Genomic DNA, 23,819 nt, shown 5'->3' with positions numbered 1-23,819 from the left:
TCAGTTGATTTTGAGATATAGCTAGGTATGGTGGAGAATAACAAACAAAAACTATAGCTGAAACTTATGTCACTAAAAGCCAGAGTATTAACTGAATTACACTGGTCTGGCAACTTTATCATTTTTAAATAATGTTTTAAGCAAACAAAACAAAAAAGAAAAATTGAACCTCCCTAAAGGAAAACATACTTCTTATTTTAAATCATAAACTACCAATTAATATATATTTCACTAATTCACTTCTTTCTTCCTCATCCTTAAAGATTCAAAAAGTTGTCAACAAGAAGTTGAGAGAACGATTCTGTCACAGACAGAAGGAAGTGTCTGAGGAGAATCACAACCACCATAACGAGCGCATGTTATTTCACGGTGAGTGTGCCGACGGTCATTATCTCTCTGGGCGTTTGCAAACTCCAATAGGGTGAAAAGCCTGTGTTACTGACTATATTAGTGTTGTGTTACAAATGGTTTGTTCTGATTTTTTTTTTTAACTACATGTTAGTACCAGCTTTCTAATGCATTACATGTTAGTACAGGCTTTCCAAGGCATGTACAGTGAAAATAATTTATCTGAAATTGTCTCAGAACTTAAGTTGCACACTGAGCCATCTAGATAGTGAAATACTATTTTTGTTGTAGTTTAGCATAATTGTTTTAGTTTATTAGATTATCTAGTTTTGCTTAAAGTAGGACTGGGTTTAAAATAATCTGTATTTTCAAAGCCACGTTGTACTTTGCTATCTAAAATCTCATGCCATCTGCAAAATCCATATAACACCCTTGCTTGGTGAACACTATGGGGCCCTGATAAGATTCTAGTACATGATAATAATGTATGTAAGGAGACCATCTTACAAAATAAACTTTTCATTTAGGCGTTATTAATTAGTATTCATCTGCCAAGTGCAAATAGTATGCAGCTAATTGAGATTCTAGAAAAGCGCTCAAAACTGATCTTTCTGTCTTTATATTTTTAGGTTCTCCTTTCATTAATGCCATTATTCATAAAGGGTTTGATGAGCGACATGCATATATAGGAGGAATGTTTGGTGCCGGGATTTATTTTGCTGAAAACTCTTCTAAAAGCAACCAGTACGTTTACGGAATTGGGGGAGGAACAGGCTGCCCCGCGCACAAAGACCGGTCGTGTTACCTGTGCCACAGGTGAGTCGTGTTACATGTGCCACAGGTGAGTCGTGTTACCTGTGCCACAGGTGAGTCGTGTTACCTGTGCCACAGGTGAGTCGTGTTACCTGTGCCACAGGTGAGCCGTGTTACATGTGCCACAGGTGAGCCGTGTTACCTGTGCCACAGGTGAGTCGTGTTACCTGTGCCACAGGTGAGCCGTGTTACATGTGCCACAGGTGAGCCGTGTTATATGTGCCACAGATGAGTCGTGTTACATGTGCCACAGGTGAGCATCTTGCCGTTTGTGTAACGGTCGCTGGCCTCAAGTCATGAGCCAGATTGGATTCTCAGGCTCTGCAGAAGTCACAGGTCATCCTCAGTCTTACTCCTAATGAGTCGGACTGTTTTGGGGTTGCGTGGGAATAGCTGATCAGCCCCTGCCCCAATAGGAGTAGTGACAGCAGAGCTGACAGCAGTGGTAAAAGCGAGTCATAGGTTACGGTGAAGCTCCCTCCATTTTGGCTTTCTCCCTGGGTTCCACTTTCCTTGCTTCAGATTCAGAACAAGGTTGAGAATTATTTCTGGGGAACAAAGAACCTCTACCTCCAGTCACATTTGAACTAAAGTCACATTTGAACTAAAGCACATAACTTCTATAAACACGTAGAACCTTTAATTTGCTCCTGACTCTGCTAGTGATATTTTAAGGCAGGGTATATAATTAGTTAGAAGTCCAACCTCAGAATATAACTTTGGAATTAATAGTAAACAAATGAATATTAGCTTTTTAAATGGGATTTTAAAACTCAGAAATTTGAGAGAATGTCATAAACTCTCAGAAGTCAGTGAAAAAAATACCATTCCCTTACCTGTCATTGGAAAAGACACAAAAAGAATTGTGCTGTACAAAGATTGCAACTTATTGCATTCCTCTTTAAATTAACCAGCTACATTATTTTTGCAAAGTCAAGTTAGTAAGATACCTTGTAATCCAGTTGAAACCTCCGAAAGACCCATATAACCATGAAATTCATTATAGTTGTTCACCTTAAAACTTCTCTCTCTCAGTTTCGTTGTGAAAAATATGGTAGCCATCAGCAGTTCTAGGACAGATGCCCTATGTCCAGAAGAAAACTTCTTTCTATTAAGGTCGCTGTGGTTAATAACACATAAAAATTCCCAAGGATATATAATTGCAGAAATTTCCCTTTGTTGCTTCAAACCTAACTGCTAAATAACAGTAAAAGTGAACGTAGATGTGGATTAACAGTTGCTTATTAAAATTAGACACACATGTTTATGTCTTGGCCAGGATTTCCTAGAAAACAGAGCCTGAAGCAAAAGCTTATGAACTAGCACTTTCCTGGCAAGTGCAACCTCAGGGAAGCAGGAGTGAGGGCACAGAAGGAAGTGAGGCGGAGAAAGAGGCAGAGCAAAGACAGGGAGGGGCACCGGTGAGCTGGCCATGGTTTCATAACCAGTGCAGTTGGTTGCTCAGTCCATGAGACCTGGACTCATACGGTCTGAACTGTTACATCTCAGAGCAGTACATCATGGGGGAAGAGGGCTGAATTTATGTGCTGGCGCCTGTCTTGCACTGGTCAGCATTTGCCCCCCAGGGCGTTGCTGTCCCACCTTGGGGCCGCTGCGTCTGCAGGATGCACACAAGGCACAAGGCAAGCCGGTGAGCAGACGTGAGCTGGTACCAGCCTCGCGGACCAGCCAGGCAGGTCCTGCATCTTCTTTTGTCTCCACAGCAACAGGGACACCCTGGGGCAGGAAGCAAAAGGCAGAAAGCGAGGGCCTGTCAGGTCAAGCTTTGAGTGACATATGGACACTGGGAGTAGCCATGGCAGTGGGCCCAGTGGGCTGAGCGGGCAGAGTCCAGTGACACTGGAGCACCACCACAGTGTGGAGATAGAGCTCAGAAAGCTTCCTTCTAATGCAGATCCAAACGTTTTCCTCTGGGACCTATAGGACGATACAGTTGGTGCCAAGCCAGCATCCCAGAGGGTCATCAGTAGCATCACGCTAAAAAAGCCAGCCCAGGCAGGACTCAGTTAAACTGGGTCTGGCACAATTTTTACTCAAAATAATATCTCTGATTAGTCACAATGCAAAGATCATACTCCATTACTAAAAGTAAACTATTTGATTGAATAACAGGTATTTACAGTTAACAGTGTGACCAATCTTATAGCGTAGTTAAAATATTTATTAAAGTGTTTGTTAAGGGTTTGCAAACTTTTATTTTAAAGAACTACAAAGTAAGTATTTTAGGCTTTGCAGGCTGTATGATCCCTGTCACAGTGACTCAGCTCTGCCCTTGTAGTACAGAAGCAGCCATGGGTGACATATAAAGGAATGTGTGGCAGTGTGTTCCAGAATGTGTTCCAGAATGTGTTCCAGTAAAGTTTTATTTACAAAAACAGGTGGCAGACTAGATTTTGGCCCATACTTTGCCAACCCCTAGTTTATATAATACACTTTCTTTCCAATCAATCTTTCTTCTCCTCTATAATATTTAACAACTGCCCCAATTCATGTGTCCCTCAGGTAGTATAATTTCCAGCCATACAGTTAAGCTAAGTATTTTTATATATAACCCCCTTTTATTATTATTTATCTCATCCCAGTTTTTACTTCTTCATAATGAGTAAGCCTAATCTTAATTCCAGATGCTGCTGCCATCTGCTTATTTTCTTCACTTTCTTCCTATCCAGCCACATGCATCCTTCCAGAACACAGTTTTTGCTAGTATTTGTCCTTTTTCCACTAGTCAAAAACTTACCAAGTGTTTTCTATGATTGATTTCTAAACCACCCCAAAACTTTAAATGTTAAGTATAACTATTGAGCCTGCTAACGGCTTATAGTAAATCAGTATATCAAATCTTATCCTATTCCTACTCATAAAAGTGACATTTAAATTAGCTTGCCTTATATTAACTGCTTTTTAAAAAATCAGTAAACCTAACAGTTATGTCCTTCTAAGATTGCTTTCCTTTTTTCTTCAGACAAATGCTTTTCTGTAGAGTGACCCTTGGCAAGTCCTTTCTGCAATTCAGCACCATGAAAATGGCTCACGCCCCACCAGGCCATCACTCCGTCATTGGGAGGCCGAGTGTGAATGGGCTGGCCTATGCTGAATATGTCATCTACAGAGGAGAGCAGGTATGGTGCTCGTGGAATAAGCATGACCAAGCTACCATAAACAGTAGATTCAGAATGCAGAGACCACGTAAGACTTAAAGAAAACCATTTAATGAAATATCCGCCACATAGTTTGACAGCATTAGTTGCTTCAGTTCAAAATGAGCATACCAAAATTCTTTGATATCATCTTTATACATAGATCCCACCATTCACCTGTCAGCCAGGTGATACAGTGTGAACAAGACGGTGGCTGAGAAATAAAGGTGTGGCATCTCGTGCAGCTCTTGTGGCCTGCCGTTCTGAATTAACGCTTTGTGTCTTTCATGCCTCCACATGGCATGGAGAGCTAAGAGTAGCTGCCATTCAAAGATCTCCATGATGTACTTGCCACAGGCTGGTCACATGAGTTGATCAGGGTACTTACACAGAAGAATAGCTTTCTGAGTCTTAAAGCTACAGTACATTGAATTCTGCCAAATGCTTGAGGCTCCAAGATAAAATTGTCAACAAACAGGAAAACTTTCTATCATTTTCAATCCAGGCCTTAACTCTCACAATACTGCTAAATGCCTACTGATTTGTCTAGAAACAAAAATCAATTTGTCTGAACTTAATTGAATTTCAAATGGATACTTTAACTACACTGTTAGAGAAAACTAAAAAAGGAGAAAGAAGAAATTAACTATATACAAATAAACTATGAAAACTATTTTCTTATATGCCAACAATCTTGGGCCGGGTCAGGTGTGGAGTAGGGGGAAGAGTTGCAAACAAATCCTGGGTTTCATTTAGTAGATCTGTTGATTGTGGTGGTATGGGCAAAGCATTGAAACTCTTTTAGCTGTATTCTAGGATTGAGCAAATGAGTAAATGTGTTGATGTGTTAATTTTGGGAGCTGGGTTCTCATTGTGGAAGAAGAGACATATAAATATGGAATGGAGGAAGGTAAAATGACGCTAGGGACGGACTGAAATTGGAGGTATCGATATGAACTGATGCTTTCTAGTATTTGTATGTATGTACACATGTAAATAATATGTATGTATAGGTATATGTGTAAGAGATACATGTAAGCATGAGTATATATGTGCATGTATTTCTTAGCACTGTCTGCTGAAAGCAAAGAAACCCCAGTAGCAATAAGCACACCTAAAGCCCAGATCTTGGTCTCCAATACCAACCCCCACTAAAAGGAACTTTGGAGAAACAGCTAATTCCAGGGCTGGAGCAGAATAGGAACAAGATGAGCCCGGAACGACATAGTGTTATAACAGAAAGTAATGAAGTGCTCAAAAGTAATGATAGGAGCATGTCACAAGGACTCAGAGCTGGCTTGAAGTGGCTCCCACTGGCCAAATCTGGGATAGTTTGAACATCAAAATAAGTACAGTAATAAATTTTAAAACATTGGAAAGAATACGAATTTATGTTTCTATACTGATAACAAATAGATAAATAAATAAATGAAGGAGAAAGGAAAGCTTTGCTTACAGTAGGAAGCCAAGGGCAGGTGGTAGTTAAGGAGGAAGTACTAGATTTGCAGCCATCATGGTAAGGATTAGATCAATGGATGCTAAATCTAGGGGATAATTTTGATACGGAGAGGATTGTGCATGGGCTCCTTATTAGTTACAAAGGACGGGGGGAAACCCACAGTAATTATACTTTGGAGAAAGGGGGCAGTACCTCGACCAGATGATTAGAATTAACATCACCAATGAGGGACAGATACACACAGAGTGTGCCTCCAGATGTCATATTCTGAGAAGAGCCAAAATCATCTATGCAGTGTTCCAGCCAAGAATGTATGACCTCAGTCTAATCAAAGTGAAGAATGTTCTATTAAAAAGAAAATTGGGGGGAAGACTGGATTCTTCAAAAATGTCAATGTTATAAAAGAGAAAGGCTTTGAAAACTTTCAGATTAAATGAAACCCAAGAGACAGGACAAGTAACTTCAGATTCTGCCCCCAAATTGGATCTGGTACTAGAAGAGAAAAGACATTATTAGATCAACTGATAAAATTGAAATATGAACAGTAGGTAGATAAAAGTATTATGTCAGTATAAAATTTATGTAAGAGAATATCCCTACTCTTAGGAAATAAATACTGGCATATTTAGGGATAAAGAACCATGATGAGGTATATTACTTACTCTCAAATGGCTCAGGGAAAAACGTAACTGAATCTATCTGTCTGTCTGTCTGTCTGCCTAGTATATATAGAGGTGGGGGAAGTACACATGATAAAGCGAATGGGATAAGTAAAACCTTAACAATATTTGGATGGAGGTAAAGGGTATACAGGTATTTTACGTACTAGCTTAATTTTTGCAACTTAATATGTTTTGCAGTTGTTTCCAAATAAAAGTTTTAAAACTACCAAAGAATAAATTTGTCAAATTTTTCTGTATAAATCAGAAACTCCCTACTTCTAGAGAAAACACTTTCATTTTGACTCAGTAATTCCACTCTTAGAAGTTTGTTTTAGATATAATCAGTGATGATCACACCCCAAAAAAACCCTACAGGAAGGTTCATCGCTATGTTGATTATCATAATGAAAAATTTAAACAACCTAAATATTCAACAAAAAAAGAATGATTTAAATGAATGTTAGTATATTTATGTGCCTGTGATTAAAAAGTATATTTACATGGTATATGCTAAACACAGAATCAACCAAAACAGAAGAGCAGTTATCTCTGGGTATTGAGATTATAGGTGATTTCAGTTTTCTCTACCATACACTTTTCAAGATTTTGTAAGTTAGCTATGGGAAATAGAATTTCTTTCACATTTGGGTGGAAAGAAATAATAAGGGATACTAATAATAGGTTTACATTTCTAGTATTTGCCTATCTTTCAACCATTTCCCAAGTAGTTTGACTTGATAACTTGTTTAGATTCTCTTGCTAAAAGAATTTTAGAGAATGATGTGGTCCAAATCATATTTGAAAGAAAAAAGTACCTTGAAAACTGAAATGTGTGTAGTAGCTGTTTTGTTTCAGGGGAGCATACCTGTGCTTCCGTATCCAGGTGCTTCCCACATGGACAGTGTTTACTCTAATGTCTACTAGTTGAGTCGCTGCCCGTGAGCAATTTCTCCTGATTTATGGTGGACTTTTCCTTTGCTAACTTTTCTTTCATTCCCCTTAGTTATACCTTAAATCATCTTTCACCCTTAGTATCAACACTTTCAAGAATACGTAAATGTTTTATTCAGAGGGTTGGTTCGAGGAGTATTATTTATTATTGGTGGGATTATTTGTTTCTTTGGAATTGAAAAGATGTGTTGAAAATTAACTGCACTGTGCTTGAAAGAAAAATAGTTCTGATTTTAGTATATGACTGGACTTAGAGTATCAGGGATTTTTTTGTGCGTTGTACTTTAAGCTTCACATTAAATTAGACAATAGAGGAGGTATTCTCTGGTCATTGGCTGCTTCAGACATGTGGCCTGTTTTACTGAAATGATATGAACAATGCAGAGTTATTTAATCTGGAGAACAGAAGACTACACAGTGATTTGTAGGATGATTTTCAAATACACAAAATCATTCAAGGGAGCATGATTCTTCATCTCTGTGGAGAATAAACTGAAAGCATTTGAGTTTCAATTGTAGCATTGAGGATTTGGGTTAAGAAGAATTTTCTGAAAGTCAGTTACTAAAAGTGGTTGTTGAATCTTTTCTTGTAGGTACTTTAAAAATATGCTCTATGCTTTTACAACCAGCATGGGTTTAAAGTAAGACTTGACAGGAAACCATGTTTGTTGGTTTATCCTGGGCCCTTCTAGTCCTGCAGTTTAGTGATTCCCTTGCCTTAAATCCCTCTGGACTTTGATGTGATTAATTCCTATCTCAGTCTGTACACAGAAGCAGTTCAGTAGCCTAATCAGTAGGAACCAAGAGATAAGGACCTGTAAGTCATTCATACCATTAGTGTCTTAGAATCTGCCTAAAATTTACATGTGTCAGGAATCTCCTAAGATAGTGTACTACCAAAATTCAAATGCTTGCATTACCGATCCCTTTGCTTAAGCAACTTTTCTGCAAGCAAAAGGATGTATCATACAAAGTATCATAGATATTAAATTTCATTGGGACAAAAGGAAGTAGGAGTGGGCTTCACACTCATTTTTGACACTTAAAACATGCTCACTGGGGTTAGTTTTAAATTCTTCTTTTTCTGTCTGGCTTATCTTCCCAAACAAATGGGAAACTTCTTGACAGCAGGGTCCATATCTTACCCCAGAGTGCTTTGTACGCACTAGATGCTCAATATATGTGTATTGGTGATGAATAGATAATTTTCTTGACCATTAAACTATCTGGTTGATTAACCAGTTTTTTTCCATTTTTCTACCAGTTTTTGAGCCTTCCTAGATTCTTTATACCCAACTCTAGAATTAGCAGTAGATAGCTGACCTACCTTGTTTTAGTAACTAAAAACTAAAATACCATTTAAAACCATTTCATCAATTAAGCAGTGTTCACATTATAATAAAATAAAACTACAAACTATTTAGTTATTGCTCTCCGGATTGGAAAGTCAGGAGTGATGAGGATTGTCTGTCTTAGTTATTCCAGCTACGTATGTACTAAAGATGGAAGCCGTTGCTGCTTTTAAGTCAAACCAAAACAGACTGGACTTTTGGAAAAGAATATTATGAGTGATAATGGTTCCTTACGTGAATAGAAGCAGTTATAACTTTTCAAAACATATGTACATTTTTTGTTTTTTTTAATCCTTACTGAGACCTCTTCAAGAAGAACTAGTCTTTAATGAATGAGAATAATAATGTTAATAGTAATAACTAACACAAACTCGATTTTTACTATGCCAAACCTATTCTAGGATCTTTGTGTTTAATCCTCACAAAAATCTTTGTATCATTACTGTTCCCATTTATAGATGAGGAAAGCGGAGGCACCTGACATATAACAGTTTCTGCAGAGGTGTAAAATTATAAAGAAATAATTCAATAAATCTATCACGTGTTCATTTCTGCATTTTAAGTATTAAACAGTCCAGTTTTTTTATCCTTCATTCTTTCCATTATCTTACTCTCTCTAGGTCAGCATTCAACAAATTATTTGGGGGCCCCAAAACACTTACCTCACCAAAGAATACTATTTTTCAGCCACAGACCACTCTGAGATATTGAGTCGAGTCTTATCATTATGTTAGAGTTAGGGTTGACGAATTCCTAGGTAGTGTACACGGTTTCACCCTGCCCCCCTTCCAGTTGTCTTTGTAGGGATTTCTGGTTAAGGTTTGTAGCGACTTCCTGGTCAGGCTTCCTCTTCCTGCTCCCACCAAGAAGTGCGCTTCCCACCGTGAGCACCGAGCCTTCGGTTTTACTACAAGAAAGAAGACACAGAAGAGGAGGGAGTACAGGGGGTGGAGGCTCTTCATCAGAGTCATTTTCTTTCCTGTAAAAATTGCCTTTAACTAGTCAACTTGTAAAAATCACCTCCAAACTGCTGCCTCTGAGTTACTGGTGACTCAGCACACGTTGCCTTTCTTCCTCCTCACCCAGTGGGTTACATCATCATCTATGATTAATTTGAAATCAGTTCAGTGAATTATTCTGTCATTTAACAGACTTTTCCTGAAACATGCTATGTGATGGCACTATGCTAGGTGCTGTGAGAAAGAGATTTTTTTCTTGCCTTAGTTTTCCTGTTTATGGCATGTGGCTCTCTAGTGAGGGATAAATATAGTGTAACCATTTTACAGTATTCAAAAGCAGAAATAACATTATAACAATTCTAGGATTATAGGATTGACACAGGTTTATATACAAATATGGAGGTGGACCGCCTAACTGTCCAGGCGCCTGTGAATTAGCTGACCTTCGCAGGCTCTTGGGTGTACGTAGAGTATGGGTTATGATAAACAGCCTCTGAGGCGTCCACGTTAAGTCGGGCTTTAGTATTTTAGCTGCCCAGAGGGTGATGTGTTTTGCTTCCTGTCCTTTCCAGGCATACCCAGAGTATCTCATCACCTACCAGATCATGAAGCCGGAAGCTCCTTCACAGACCGCGGCAGCCGCAGAGCAGAAGACCTAGTGAATGCCCACTGGTAAAGGCCAGATTGGATTTCAACCTGGGACTGGATGACAGTGGATTGTTCTCAACAAAATCAATATTCTATAAATCCCTGACAGCCTAGAAATAAGCTGTTTGTCTTTTATAAAGCATTGCGATAGTGATGAATATAGTATGAGTAACTGATACATACTCAACTGCTACTGTTCCCTTTGAGGAAATGTTTACAGGGGCGGCCTTTTAACATATCTCAGGCTCATTTTCATTGTAGTTATCCATTGCTAAGACAGGATTGCTTCAATCTAGACTTGGAAAAAAGAAAACATAACCAGTACTCTCCCAAATGTTCACAATTCACACACTACATTTGCTTTGCTATATATGGCACGTGTATATAGTAGATATACACATATGACAGGTTCATTTTTAGTTTTTTCTGAACATTCATCATTCACTTTTTGTTGCTGTCGTTGTTGTTGTTACTTTGAAAATGAGCCGAGCCTTCTTGAGGATATTTTGCACAAAGTCACACTGACTAAAATCACTAGTGATGTAACCCAAGCTTCTGGCTGAGCAAGGCTTAGTTTCTACTTTTTTTTTTTTTTTTCCACTGATTTATTTTGTATCTGTACTTCTTATCAACGTAAACTGAGATGGAAAGGAAAAACACCACGTTTCAGCTTCCTTTTATTGATTGGCCAGTCTTACAAGGGAAAGGCACAAACATCAACCTGATTTAGGAGCTCCCAAGTTCAGAGCAGTCGAAGCCAATGAGAGCCACTCGCACTTTCCAACTCAGGCCTGCCTCCGAGGTGTTCAGGACGGTGCTGGAGGGCCAGGAAGAGCCCAGCCAGCGAGAGGCTTGAGCGATGCCGTTGTGACGTTCAGAGGGGAGACCGCCAGCGAGGCCTGTGAATCCCGGAGAAGCAGCATTACGACGCGTGCGGGGCCTGTGGTGCGATAATAGGACCGCAGGAAAGGACAGCGAGGACTCCTCACAGGAAACACGACTTCTCTTCACTTCACCCGCACCACCCGCACCGCCAGAATTGTCGCCTCCGGAACTAGCTGCCTGATTTCCAAATGCAGTGGAATTATTGTGCTTCATTAGAGTCACAAAACAATTACTTTATTGTTTCTCTAGTTTAGAAAGCTGGGATTCAAATCCGGTTTAGTCACTAGATAGGCACAGATGCAAGAACGTTTTTGTTTACTCCAGATTTGGGGTTTATTTTGAGTGAGGTGCTTCTGATAGTTTATGTAGGTCCCTGCACTAAATTTTTGAACAATTTTCTCAAACTTCTTAGTAGACAAGGAGAACAAAAATGGAAACCAAAGCTCCTTCAGTTATTTTTTAAATGAAAGTGGAGAAATAACCATACTGTTCCTTCCTGAAGTCACTACTTTGTTTCGCTTTTTTTCTCAACATTTGTCAAGTGCACATTGTTACTTGTAAAAGATTATCCATTACAGTTCTCACGCTTGACCTTTTCACCTTAACTGAATATTGAATTAAGTGCATTAACTTACTTACTTTGACATGCTGTGCGTCTACTCAGCTTCGAAGCAAAAGTAATATAAATGTGATGAAAAAAAGGAAAAGCAGTGTGATGCAAACTTGCCATTTCAACTTAAAGTCCTGAAAACTAACTTGCTTGTTTGTTTTTTAATACAGGCTGATTAAGCTGTGACCTCATTTAATCTCCTGAGGAAAAATAAAATGGTTACATGCAAAGATTCTAGAATAGGCTCTTAAAATATACATTTTGCTTTCCTTTTGGCTTGAGTCCAATGCTAGAACTAGACATCGGGAACTAGTTTTGAGTTTTATAGCTGAATCTTGCATGGGTCCTCAAAATTAAATCAAGAATTAGCCTCAGTTGTTGCTTCTATTGAAGTTTTAGTGACCCAAGCTGGGTGTTTGTGTCTTGGCTACTTGTTTAATAGCACTAGAATTCCACATGAAGCTCTCAAGTTTGATATCCATTGAGGGCTTTTTTCCTCCCTTCCTTCTTTTTTGCTGTGTGTAACAGTGGGTTGAAGGAATTGGCATCTGTGTAGTTTTCAGTAGCTGTGAAAGTGTATATTACTTGCCTCCCCAATTAGATATAGTTTAAAATGGTAAACACAGCTGTGATTTTTAGTTAAGTAAAAGGGTTAATATGGTATAGATCCCGAAATCTTTATAGCTTCATTAAAAAGATAAGCCACTACCCGACTGTGGTTATATGTTATTTCCATCATACTAACTAGATTAACGGATGTGCCAGTTTTAAACTTCAGCCTTACACTTGAGAAGTTAAACTGTGGTTCAGTATTTAAACTGCCCATGTTACCTATCTGATGTTCTGTGTGCCAAGTGAAGGTACTGTGTGTAAGGAGGACATTTGCTGTGCTTCTTGTCTCGTAATGATTCAAGTATATAGTAGTTCTTGAAAGAATGTGTACATATTATTCATCTGCTGAAGAGAATGGGTTCATTGATGTCTCACAGGAGCCAAATACATTTTTTCAAAACTTGAAAACCAAAGGTCATCATGAGTGCATTCAAGTTAGCAAAAGTTGATTGCGTTTGGAATTTCCACCCATAGCAGTGTGAAAAACCCTTTGGAACTCAAAAGCATGGCTTTAAGTTAGGCTAAAATGCACTTAATTTCTTGTATACACGCTGTATAGAAACACTAGCAAGTGAGGACTTCCAGTGTGGCCTCCCCTGAGTGGCCCCTCTGTTTCCCAAACCATACAGAAGAGAGAATCCAGACGCCTCCACCGGTTCCACCACAGGTCTGACATCAAAGGGCTTCTAGACCTGATGGCCCAGTTTGCTAGCTATTGGCATCAGTTAAGTGCTCTGGACTGGACACTTTCTCCTTGTACTTGGCCTCCTTCCCTTTTCCCCAGATTGCTAGTCTGGAATTATAAGTAGCTCCAGCAATTACCTTTGACCCCTCTCATTTTCCTCCTTTCTTCATCTCGAGTCTTGCATATGGCGACCGTACCTCTGTATCCACTTCGCAACTGGAACTGGGTATTAAGCCTCACGTGCTCTGCTCAGAAGATTCTGCCACTTTGTCAACAAATGACAGCATGGAACCCAGAGTTTTAATTCTATGCAAAATAATAGCAGTACAACCAGGATTCTTCCTTACCTTTTTCTTCTTGGAATTTGGAATCTCTAGCTTTTCGGTAACATAAGTAGAATAAACAATATTAGGATGTTTTCGTGAAATGGCACCCTTGTGCTCGTTTGAACTTGATGTTAGTGGCTACAGTAATTTCCCTTTGCTCTCAAAATAGCAAAGTGCATTGATATATGCAGAGAAATGCCTGAATGTGGCAAATAAAGTAATATAGATGAATATTCTATTATTATAGCCTTTATACAAAAAAAATAAAATTTTGGTGTGTGCTGGAAGACAGCATTAGAATACAATGAGTTGCCTACGTTTTTCTCTATTTCAGTAAGTCTCCCAACTGCACAGAGGTTCTTGGCCACTGCTCACCCTCCCTTTTTTTTTGTTTTAACATCTTTATTGGAGTATAATTGCTTTACAATGTTGTGTTAGTTTCTGCTTTATAACAAAGTGAATCAGCTGTACGTATGCATATATCCCCATATCCCCTTCCTCTTGCGTGTCCCTCCCACCCTCCCTATCCCACCCCTCTAGGTGGTCACAAAGCACCGAGCTGATCTCCCTGTGCTATGTGTCTGCTTCCCACTAGCTATCCATTTTACATTTGGTAGTGTATATATGTCCATGCTACTCTCTCACTTCGTCCCAGCTTGCCCTCCCTTTTAAAACGTGTGCACCTTCTGGATTTCTGTAATTGCTTTCAAACAGAGATGGTATGTACTTTTAAGCACCTTTCCCCCAGTGTGTCCAGATCCCATTTGTATGATAATCTGTGATAAACAGCCTTTTTTCTGTGTTTTCTGTTGGGCAGTTATCTTGCATAGAGCTATAGATTTTAGTCATTCAGGCAACACTTAAAACTGGCATAAAGATAGGGTTTCATGTGTCAGAAATTTACTTAAAGACTGAAGTTAAACTTCTTTGTTGTCAAATCAGTGACAGAGAAATGAAAAGACAGTGATTGTGAAGATAATATTTGCGCTTTGGCTGGACACGTCTAGCATATGAAAAGGAAATGCTTTTTTTTTTTTAAAACCACCCTAAAAAGTGAGGCTTCTTCAGATACTTTGTGAGTTCTGAAATTAATTCTTTCTTCTTAAGAAAGCCTTAACTATGGCAGAAACTTTTTAACCTTTTATATCCTAATAAATACAGAGTTGTAATTCCGTTTCTCAGTGTGTGAAAGGTGTCAGCGAGTTGGGTGTATCTCCATGTATCTCACACCTGGTAAGCATACTTAATGAGAGTCTGCTTCATAAGTAATGCTCCTTTACGTGCAAAGGAGCTGAGAGAATTGATCCATCCCAATTTCTCTACATCTGAACTTCCTCAGCTACCAAATCTTCTGGTTTAGAGAAATGCTAGAAAGATTTTGAAACCCATTAAGTTTTGTGCATGTGGGGATTAGCAGCAACTCATAAAGTGATACCATGTAGAATCTGAGTGTTGCACAAGCTGATTTGTAATCATTTTAAAATATAAACCACGGTGATAAGTGGAAAGCAGTAGGAAACTAAAGATTTTATATACTCTCTAAGACCAAACGTGCTCACGATGTGACCAGTTTTAAACATCTGCCAGAGGGTTGTGCCTCCTTTGAAATAACATTCACACAGTAGAGATGATTGCATTTTGACTCTTCATTCTTTCGTGTTTTCTTTTGTGATTTACACTTTCACATCTCTACACGCAGCCCACCACCCATCTTTTCAAACAGATTTCTCATGCTCTAGAATGCAGAGTGTTTGGTTATTTTCCATCTGTCTACCCTTTTTTGCAGGCAGCCCTTGAAGCCCCTTGTTGATTCCTAGCATTTGCAGAGAAATGTAGTTAAACCCTGGTAGGGGGGTGTCCCTCCCACACTCCCAGGCCCCTCCCAAGGTTCAGGATGAAAAGCTAGAGGACACAACAGTAAAAATTAGAAAAGAACCAAAATCTTTAAGGCTAATAGCCTAGACCTAGAAGATGACCTTGACTATATAACCATTGTATTCATTACACAGAATATTTAAACTCTTCATGTGTATAGAATACCTGCCTCTGCTTCCACTGTGTCAAGCTCACCCTGTCTACGTGGTAGTAGTATTTGTCTGATACCTACAAACTAAAAAGGTACTTTTATCAACAAGGTTTCTCAAACACATTACAAAACCAGCTTTGAGGAAATCTAGAGTGTTTCCTGGCAGCAGCATTTGGAGTAGTAACTGTATTTTCTCATTGTGATGTTGGTCTGTGTACGTAACCAATGTAGTGACTCTTTGGTTCATCATTGGTGTTGTTTTCATTTGTAGTCTCTGTGTGACCCACCAGTGGCAGGGGGTTCCAATCCCCTTTCCTTTCCTTTTTGCATTTGTCTTTTTGTAGAATTGCCAGACAAAATACAAGACACCCAGTTAAATTTGAATTTCAAATAAACAAATAATTGTCTCGCTTAAGTATGGTTCATGCATTATTTGGCATATATTTACTGTAAAAAAAAAAAAAGTATTCATTATTTATCTGAAATTGAAGCTTAACTGAACATCCTAGGGTTTTTTGCTTTGTTTTGTTTTGTTTTACTGAATCTGGCAACCCTATCAATTTGGCTGTGGAAAATCGCTTTCAGCATGTAAATTCTTCTAGATTTCACCATCTTTCACGTGGAATGGCACCTTTTTTCCCTCACCCTCTACTTTCCAAAAGAGGGCATCAAGGAACTCAACCTGCCTGCATGGTGGGTTTCTATTTAAGACATCTTTATGATTATATTTAACCAGTAATTGTGCTTTGGCTAAATGTCTAACTTACAGTACTTGTAATTGTTTAATATTCAATAAAAACATTTTTAAAGTATACTGTATGTGGGTAGCAGTTAGCTCTGAAGCGTTTTCATTTGCCTGTTTGTTCCTTTCAACCTGACCAACCTTAAGGCAACTGACCTAAAACTGTTGGAAAATACGAATAACAGCTCCCTCTCATCTTCCTAGTGAGACCTGTGTGAAGGGCCTTATCCTCACCTCTGAGCCCACGTGGGAGTCACTGAAATACAGCACTAGCAGGAGAAGCACAGCTGCCTTTTAGAAATATCTCCGCAGCGAATCACACCGACTCCCAGGGCAGCCTGAGGGGCCGCAAACTCCTGTCACTGCCCCCCTCCTCCTGTCATACTGGGGGAGGGGGCGGGGAGTGGACTACCTGCCTCTTGTGGTGATACTGCCTTGGTTGTTGGGACTCAGGTTAGAGACAGCACACCCTGTTAACAACACTTGTAAACCTGTATCATTGGGCACGGTTCACTTTCCTATTACTTTATAATCATAAGGCAGTACAGCAGGCCGCCAAGCTGAAGGAGCACCTGGCACTATATTGGGAAGAATAAGAGGTCATCTGTTCCCACTGTTGGGACCTGGCTGCCAGATTTGCTGCTTGGCATCTACTCTGAAGACCTGGACGTAGAACGAGCAGAAGCGGAAGGGGGTGGTGTGTGCCTTCACTTGACCAATCCCCACCTGTCCTGTAGGGCTAGTAAAACGTCTTTATGTAAGATAATGTGTAGGTGACATGTTCATTTTGTTAGTACGATTCTTGGCATACTTTACGTAGCCAAGGACTGATTTGAAAAGTAAGTCTGTTCATCTCCACTTCCATAATTCTGCTTACAAATCAGGAGTACGTGATACAAAGCATAAGATAAATTAGGTGCTTGGGATTAACAGATACACACTATTATATATAAAACAGATAAATAAGGACCTACTGTATAGCACAGGGAGCTATATTCAATATCTTGTAATAACCTATAATGGAAAAGAATCTGAAAAAGAATATATATATATATATATATATATCTGAATCACTTTGCTGAAACTAACACAACATTGTGAATTAACTATATTTCACTTTTCTTTATAATGGTTTAAAGAAAAAAAAAAGATAACCATGGATGCAAATCTGCGGCTGTATGAAGAGGCTGGAGTCGTCAAGAAGCCGTGGCAGCCGTGGACCACTAAGTTGCTTCACAACTCCCAGGAAATTCTATGGGGACTCTGGGTCTCTACTTTTCTATCTACCAAGTAGGAATACTTTCTGCCAAATAGTTATTTAATAGGAATATTTGGAAGATACACAAGATAACACAAGTCAAGTGCTCTTGGGGTCCTAGGAGAAAACAAGTTTAACAATGAGAAGTTTAGGCGACCAGATAGTCTGTTAGTGCAACAAGTTTGCTGAAAGACCGTATAGGATGAAGACACCACCTCTGCCCTCAGGCTGCCTCAGTTCATGGCCTGGCTCTGCCACTTACTCACCATGTGACCTCGGGAAGCTCCTTATCCTCCCGGTGCCTCAGTCCCCCCATCTTCAAAATGAGTCTCCTCCTACTACTAGTTCAGGGAGTTGCCGTGAGAATTAAATAGTGTTTTCTGCTGGATTGGAACCCAGGTACTACAGAGTAGACCTGGACCTCCAAGACACACAGTGAGCAGCTGCTGATGTAGGCTGTGGTTAACTAGTTCTCCAAAGGGCAGGTTGTTAAGAACAGACTGCTCTGGTGTATTTCAAAATGGCTCCTTTCTCTCTCCCACTGCCCAAAGCACAAGGAGATTTTTCTCCAATATTTACTATTTGAGCTCCTGGAAATAAATCTCACAAAACTGTAGTGGCCCCCGATGACTGTGTCCCCCTGGAGTTTTGAACTTAAGAGTTGTCCGCATTCAGCCTCCAGCAATTCATCAATTGCAGTTCTTGTTTTCCTTCCTGGTACTGGTTCCCAGAGCAGTTTCTGCTCATGAGTCTCTGCTCCAGTAAATTGTTATTCTCTGTATTCGCCTGTCAAATTCTCCAATCCTGTGGACAGCAGTTTCCCCTGTGTCCTTACCACTCTTACGTATCCTAGAAAAGTGGATTTTTCAGTCTGGTTTTTGACGCTTTGTTAGGAGTAGCACCTTCCAAGCTCCTTACATCAGAACTGGAACCCCCAGACCACAATGACTTTTTAAAATATAACACTAAAGGCATGATCTATGACAGAAGGAAACTGATAAGCTAAATTTTTATTAAAATTAAAAACTTCTGTTCTGCAAAACATACTGGGTAGAAAATGAGAAGATAAGCCACAGACTGGGAGAAAATATTTGCAAAAGATACAGCATTGCTATCCAAACTATACAAAGAACTTGTAAAACTCAATATTAAGAAAATGAACAACCTGAGTAAAAAATAGGCCAAAGACCTGAACAGACACCTCACCAGAGAAGATAAACAGATGACGAATAAGCATATGAAAAGCTGCTTAACATCATGTGGCATTAGGTAAATGCAAATTTTAAAAATGACGTACCATTACACACCTATTAGAATGGCCTAAATTTGCAACACTGATGACACCAAATGCTGCTGAGGATGTGGAGCAACAGGAACTCTCCTCCATTGCCGGTGGGCACACAAGATGCTACAGTCACTTTCGAAGACAGTTTGGCCGTTTCTTACAAAACTAAACGTACTCTTACCATATGTTTCAGTGAAAGCGCTCTTTGATATTTACTCAAATGTGTGGAAAACTTATGTCCGTACCGAAACCTGCACACAGACGTTTATGGCGGCTTAATTCACAATTGCCAAACCTTGAAAGCAACCAAATGCCCTCCAGTAGGTGAATGGATAAATAAACTGTGGCATATCCAGACAGTGGAATATTTATTCATCGCTAAAAAGAAATGAGCTATCAAGCCATGAGAAGACATGAAGGAAACTTGAAAGTTAAGTGAAAGAAGCCAATCTGAAAAGGCTACAGCCTGTATGATTCCAACTGTATGACATTCTGGAAGAGGCAAAACTATGGAGACAATTAGAAAAGTGGTTGCCAGGGGTTAGGAAGGGAGAGATATGAGTAGGTGGAGCTCAGAGGATTTTCGGAGCAGTGAAATTACCTTTGTGCTACTGTAATAGTGAATACACGTCATTAGACAGTTATCAAAACCAACAGAATGTACAACACCAAGAGTGAACCCTAATGTAAACTGTGGACTTTGAGTGATCGTGATGTGTCCGCAGTTCTAGATCCATCAGTTCTAACAAATGGACCGCTCTGGTGGAGGATACTGGTTAAGTGGGAGGCTGTGCACGTGTGGGGCAGGCGTGTATGAGAAGTCTCTGAACTTTCTGCTCAATTCCGCTATGAAACCAAAACTGCTCTAAAAAATTTAAGTCCATTTTATAGAGACAGAGAGAGAGAGAGAGAAGGATAGAAACATGTACAAGCAAAGTGTATACATACATACTTTCTCTTTTCGTTGAGAGAGGAGACATAGAGATGCACATGAAGAAATAAATATTAAATAAATAAAAATAGTTAATTAATTTTGACCTAATTCCTCCTTTGACTTCAAGGAGGTGAATAGTGTAAACATATATTAAAGAAACCTGGTATTTTTAATTAGTTTAAAACTGGGGCGAGGGACTTTCCTGGTGATGCAGTGGTTAAGAATTCGCCTGCCAATGCAGGGGACACGGGTTCGAGCCCTGGTCCGGGAAGATCCCACATGCCGCAGAGCAACTAAGCCCGTGCGCCACAATTACTGAGCCTGAGCTCTAGAGCCCGCGAGCCACAACTACTGAGCCCACGTGCCACAGCTACTGAAGCCCGCGCACCTAGAGCCCGTGCTCCGCAACAAGGGGAGCCACCGCAAATGAGAAGCCCGTGCACCGCAACTAAGACCCAACACAGCCAAAAATAAATAAATAAAGAACAAATAAATATATAACTGGGGAGGACAGAGGGAAAAAGCAAATATTCTCTATGTTTCCTCCACTTTGAGCTCAGAACCCGATTTTGTAGACCAGTGCTCCAAAGTTCAGACCCTGGAGAAGCGTGAGGAAAAGAGAACAGTTAGCCGGACAAGTCTTCTCCCAGGCACCCACTCAGTGTATGACACTGAAATAGAACTGATGTTCTCTTGCTTGGCACTGGGGACCAAGCTACAAGGTGAGCAGCTGTGTTCTCTATCTAAATATTCTTTAAAATAAGACAGGAGAGTGTTTACAAAAAGAATTGAAAGCAGGGACTCAAAAAGATATATATGTTTTGTTTTGTTTTGTTTTGTTTTTTTTATGTTTTAAACTATTATAAGCAATAGTCAAAAGACAAATGACAAACTGGGGGAAATACTTGCAATTCAGACTATAGACAAGGGGGCTAATCTCTTTCATAGAGAAAGAGTTCCTGAAAATCTGTAAGATAAAACAAACAAATCAGGTAAAAGTTATGAACACACGGTTCCTAGAAAAAATACAAATGGTTCTTGAATATGTAAAAATTGTGCAATCTCATAATAAAAGAAATGTAAGTTAAAATAATAAGTTAACACAAGTTACCTCTCAGATTGACAAAACTCAGGAATTTTTATAACAAAGTGGTGGTGAGTGTTTGGGTAAAGAAGCAGTGGGTGGGGGAGAAGTTACATAAATATAAACACACTATACCTTCATGTGCTTACTTGTAAATGATTCGCCCAGAATATCTTCTGGGTGAGTGTGTCAAAATCTGGTAACACTGGTAAACACGGGCAACCTGGGTGCTGAGGAGAGATAGTTGAGAAGGAGGCGTTTTATCATACACACATCTGTATTTTTAAAACGTTTGATCTACGTGAATAAATTAGCTACATAAAGAAATTCGGAGTGAGTCAAGTCATTTATCATTTGACTTGAGGGGATTTCCACAATACATTGAGGGAAGCAAGATGCAGAAAATTGTGTATTGTAGGATCTTGTTTTTATAAAGTAAACAATACCAAATAAAATCCCTATATGTAGTTATACGTGTAGATATATGGTATATGTGCTTTATACCATATAATACAATACATTATATTGTATACAACTCTATGAGCACGGAAAGATAAGGAAGGACACGTGATCGTTAACAGTGGTTGTCTGCAGAATCTGGTGCAGGGAGGGAGGGAGCTAAGTAAAAAGAAAGTATTCTTTAACAATATGGCTGACATTTTTTAAAGAAATAACTGTGTGTGTATGTGTGCATATATATATATATATTTTATGTCTTTCTGTCTAGAACATAGAACAAAGAAAGAAACATCACCTGCAAGCCACAAGGAAGTATAGAACATGAAAGCATGTGTATGTATATATGTATGTATGCACACACATATATATAGAAAGATGGTCATGGAACGTTGAGGGTGACTGTATCAGAGATACAGGATTTCAGAAGATTTTTTGCTTTCTAATATTTAGATTGTGTTTGAATTTTTCGATAAAGCTATTTTACTGTGGGAAGGGAAGAAATTGAAACAAGAATAATATATTTTTTTAATCATGTGGCTCAGTAATTCAAGGCCTCTCCTCTAAATTTAGAGTCTGATTTCCAGGTGAATTGCTTTAACCTGTTTGGAAACTGAAAAGCAGGAGCAATCATCTTAGAAATGAAAAAAGTTGTGATGATGGCAGAACTGTAAATGTGCAATTCTGCTAGTGCTTCTGCTATTTTTCCCCATTTGCTCAGAACGTTGGAAGAGAATCTTTTCCATTGGGAGATGGCAATGAAGAGGATTGGGGACATGCCTCTTTGCTTCTCTTGCTGGATCTCCTCAAAGCCATGGATTATATTTTAAGTGGGGTTATATTGTTGTAAACAAATATCCAGAATCGACATTCAGCCTAATTACAGAATTCAACCTATAAATCTACAGTCATATTTCTATTACTTAATGGTCAGGTGTTCTCTATGATTGAAAGATAAATCCCCAACTGTTACTTAAAATAAAAAGGAGACATATACAGACATACCAGACAAGCGGTAACCAAACCAATGTAGACATGGTATTATTGATTCCAGACAAAGTAGGATGGAACATTACCTGGAAAACAAGAAACATCACCTACAAGCCACAAGAAGCCATTATCAAGCACAACTTCATGCTTGCAAGGCAACATCGGAACACAGAAAACACAAACTGTTAAAATCTTCCACTATGATTCTGATTTTATCAAATCCTCCTCGTATTTTTAATTCATTCCTCTAAGAAACTGACAAAATAAAAATGAAAATATCAGGGAGTTGAATATCCTATTTAACTAACTTGAACTTTGTACCCAAAAGCAGAGACTGTACATTCTTTTTGGATGTCTTTGAAACATTTAAAATAATTGACTTAGCTAACATCTCAAATATTATCCTGTTATCAGGGAGGAAGAAATTTTCCTCTACCCTTCTACGTTATTCTGGCTGGTCTAAGAATTAAATTGACATGAGATAGATGAACAGGAGAAAATCACACAAAAGTTGAATGACACGTATCCATGGGAGAGACCCAGGAAAACTGAGTAACTCACCAAAATGGCTGAAACCCTCACCTTAAAGACTATCTTCAGCTAAAGATAAAAGAGGATGTTGGGGGTACTGATTTGGGACTTCAGAGGGGAGGAAGGCAATTTATATGGAAGTGGAAAAGCAAATGTTTGGTAAATAAATGTCTGCTGGGCCTGCAGAGACAACGGGATCCAGGAATTTTAACAAGCAGACTTTGCTGGGTTCCTTCTTGTCTACTAGGTTATCTATGGTGATGTTCCCTTCCTGGAACAGGTTCTCTATCTGCATTCTTTAGGGGAAGCTCAAAGTTTCTTCCTGAGTCTTTTGTTCCTTGATTACTTCCAACTCGAAATAATCTGCATGGCAAAAAGACATTTAGGGGTGGCAAACTTTGCTCCCAGGCACTGTCAAACACATAAATTTATAAAATGCATAAATAAAAGTCTTGAAGTAATTACACCAAATGGCTCATTTTGGTTACTGAAAGTAAAAGAAAGTGAGGTGTAGGGCAGGGATATGGAGACGGAGGAACTTCCATTTTTCCTTGTATGTATTTGTGTTCTTTGAAGTTTGGGGCAGTGAACATATGTACTCATATTTGTGTATTTTCATGTATTTATCATTAAACAAATTTATTGTTGTATAATTTACCCATTTTAACTGTAAAAGTCAGGTTTTGTTTGTTTGTTTTAGTAAATTTACTAAATTTAAGAGTTGTACAACCACCCAAAGTGGTGATGCAGAGTCAGCTTGGGAACACTGTGATGGAGATGCCTGGAACTCCAAGGTCAAGTTCCGGAGCTTTTCCACTGAACTTCCCCATGGCAACTAGTGGGGAGCCAGTTTCCTCAGCTACTGCTCTGGTTAAGAATAGATTCCCTGATTTCACGAGAGACTTAAGCACCATTTCCAGAAGATCGTCGGGGCTCCCTCTTCTTCTGTCTGTGCTGTCAGCAGTGAGATCCCTGGAACTCCCATGGGTCCTTTGCTAATTCCTGCGCAATGAAGTGCACACTTCTTTGACCCCTGGGTCCTTGG

At 39.2% G+C, this 23,819-nt stretch overlaps 1 protein-coding gene across 1 annotated transcript in view; it reads left to right on the top strand.

Annotated features, from left to right (window-relative positions):
* TNKS (tankyrase) overlaps positions 1–16,306 on the top strand; it is a 181,122-nt gene extending 164,816 nt beyond the window's left edge. Inside the window, exons 24-27 of the mRNA XM_082374938.1 lie at positions 264–369; positions 978–1,164; positions 4,145–4,301; positions 10,275–16,306. Of these exons, the coding sequence (XP_082231064.1) occupies positions 264–369; positions 978–1,164; positions 4,145–4,301; positions 10,275–10,361 (537 nt within the window). The 3' untranslated portion in view covers positions 10,362–16,306. The remainder of the gene's footprint in view (positions 1–263; positions 370–977; positions 1,165–4,144; positions 4,302–10,274) is intronic.
* The last annotated feature ends 7,513 nt before the right edge of the window (positions 16,307–23,819 follow it).

The sequence above is a fragment of the Balaenoptera borealis genome, assembly GCF_965194805.1.
Source record: "Balaenoptera borealis genome assembly, chromosome: 21".
In the NCBI taxonomy this organism is placed as follows: Eukaryota; Metazoa; Chordata; class Mammalia; order Artiodactyla; family Balaenopteridae; genus Balaenoptera; species Balaenoptera borealis.
Note: the sequence above shows the minus strand (reverse complement) of the source record. Positions and strands in the feature narration are given on the sequence as shown.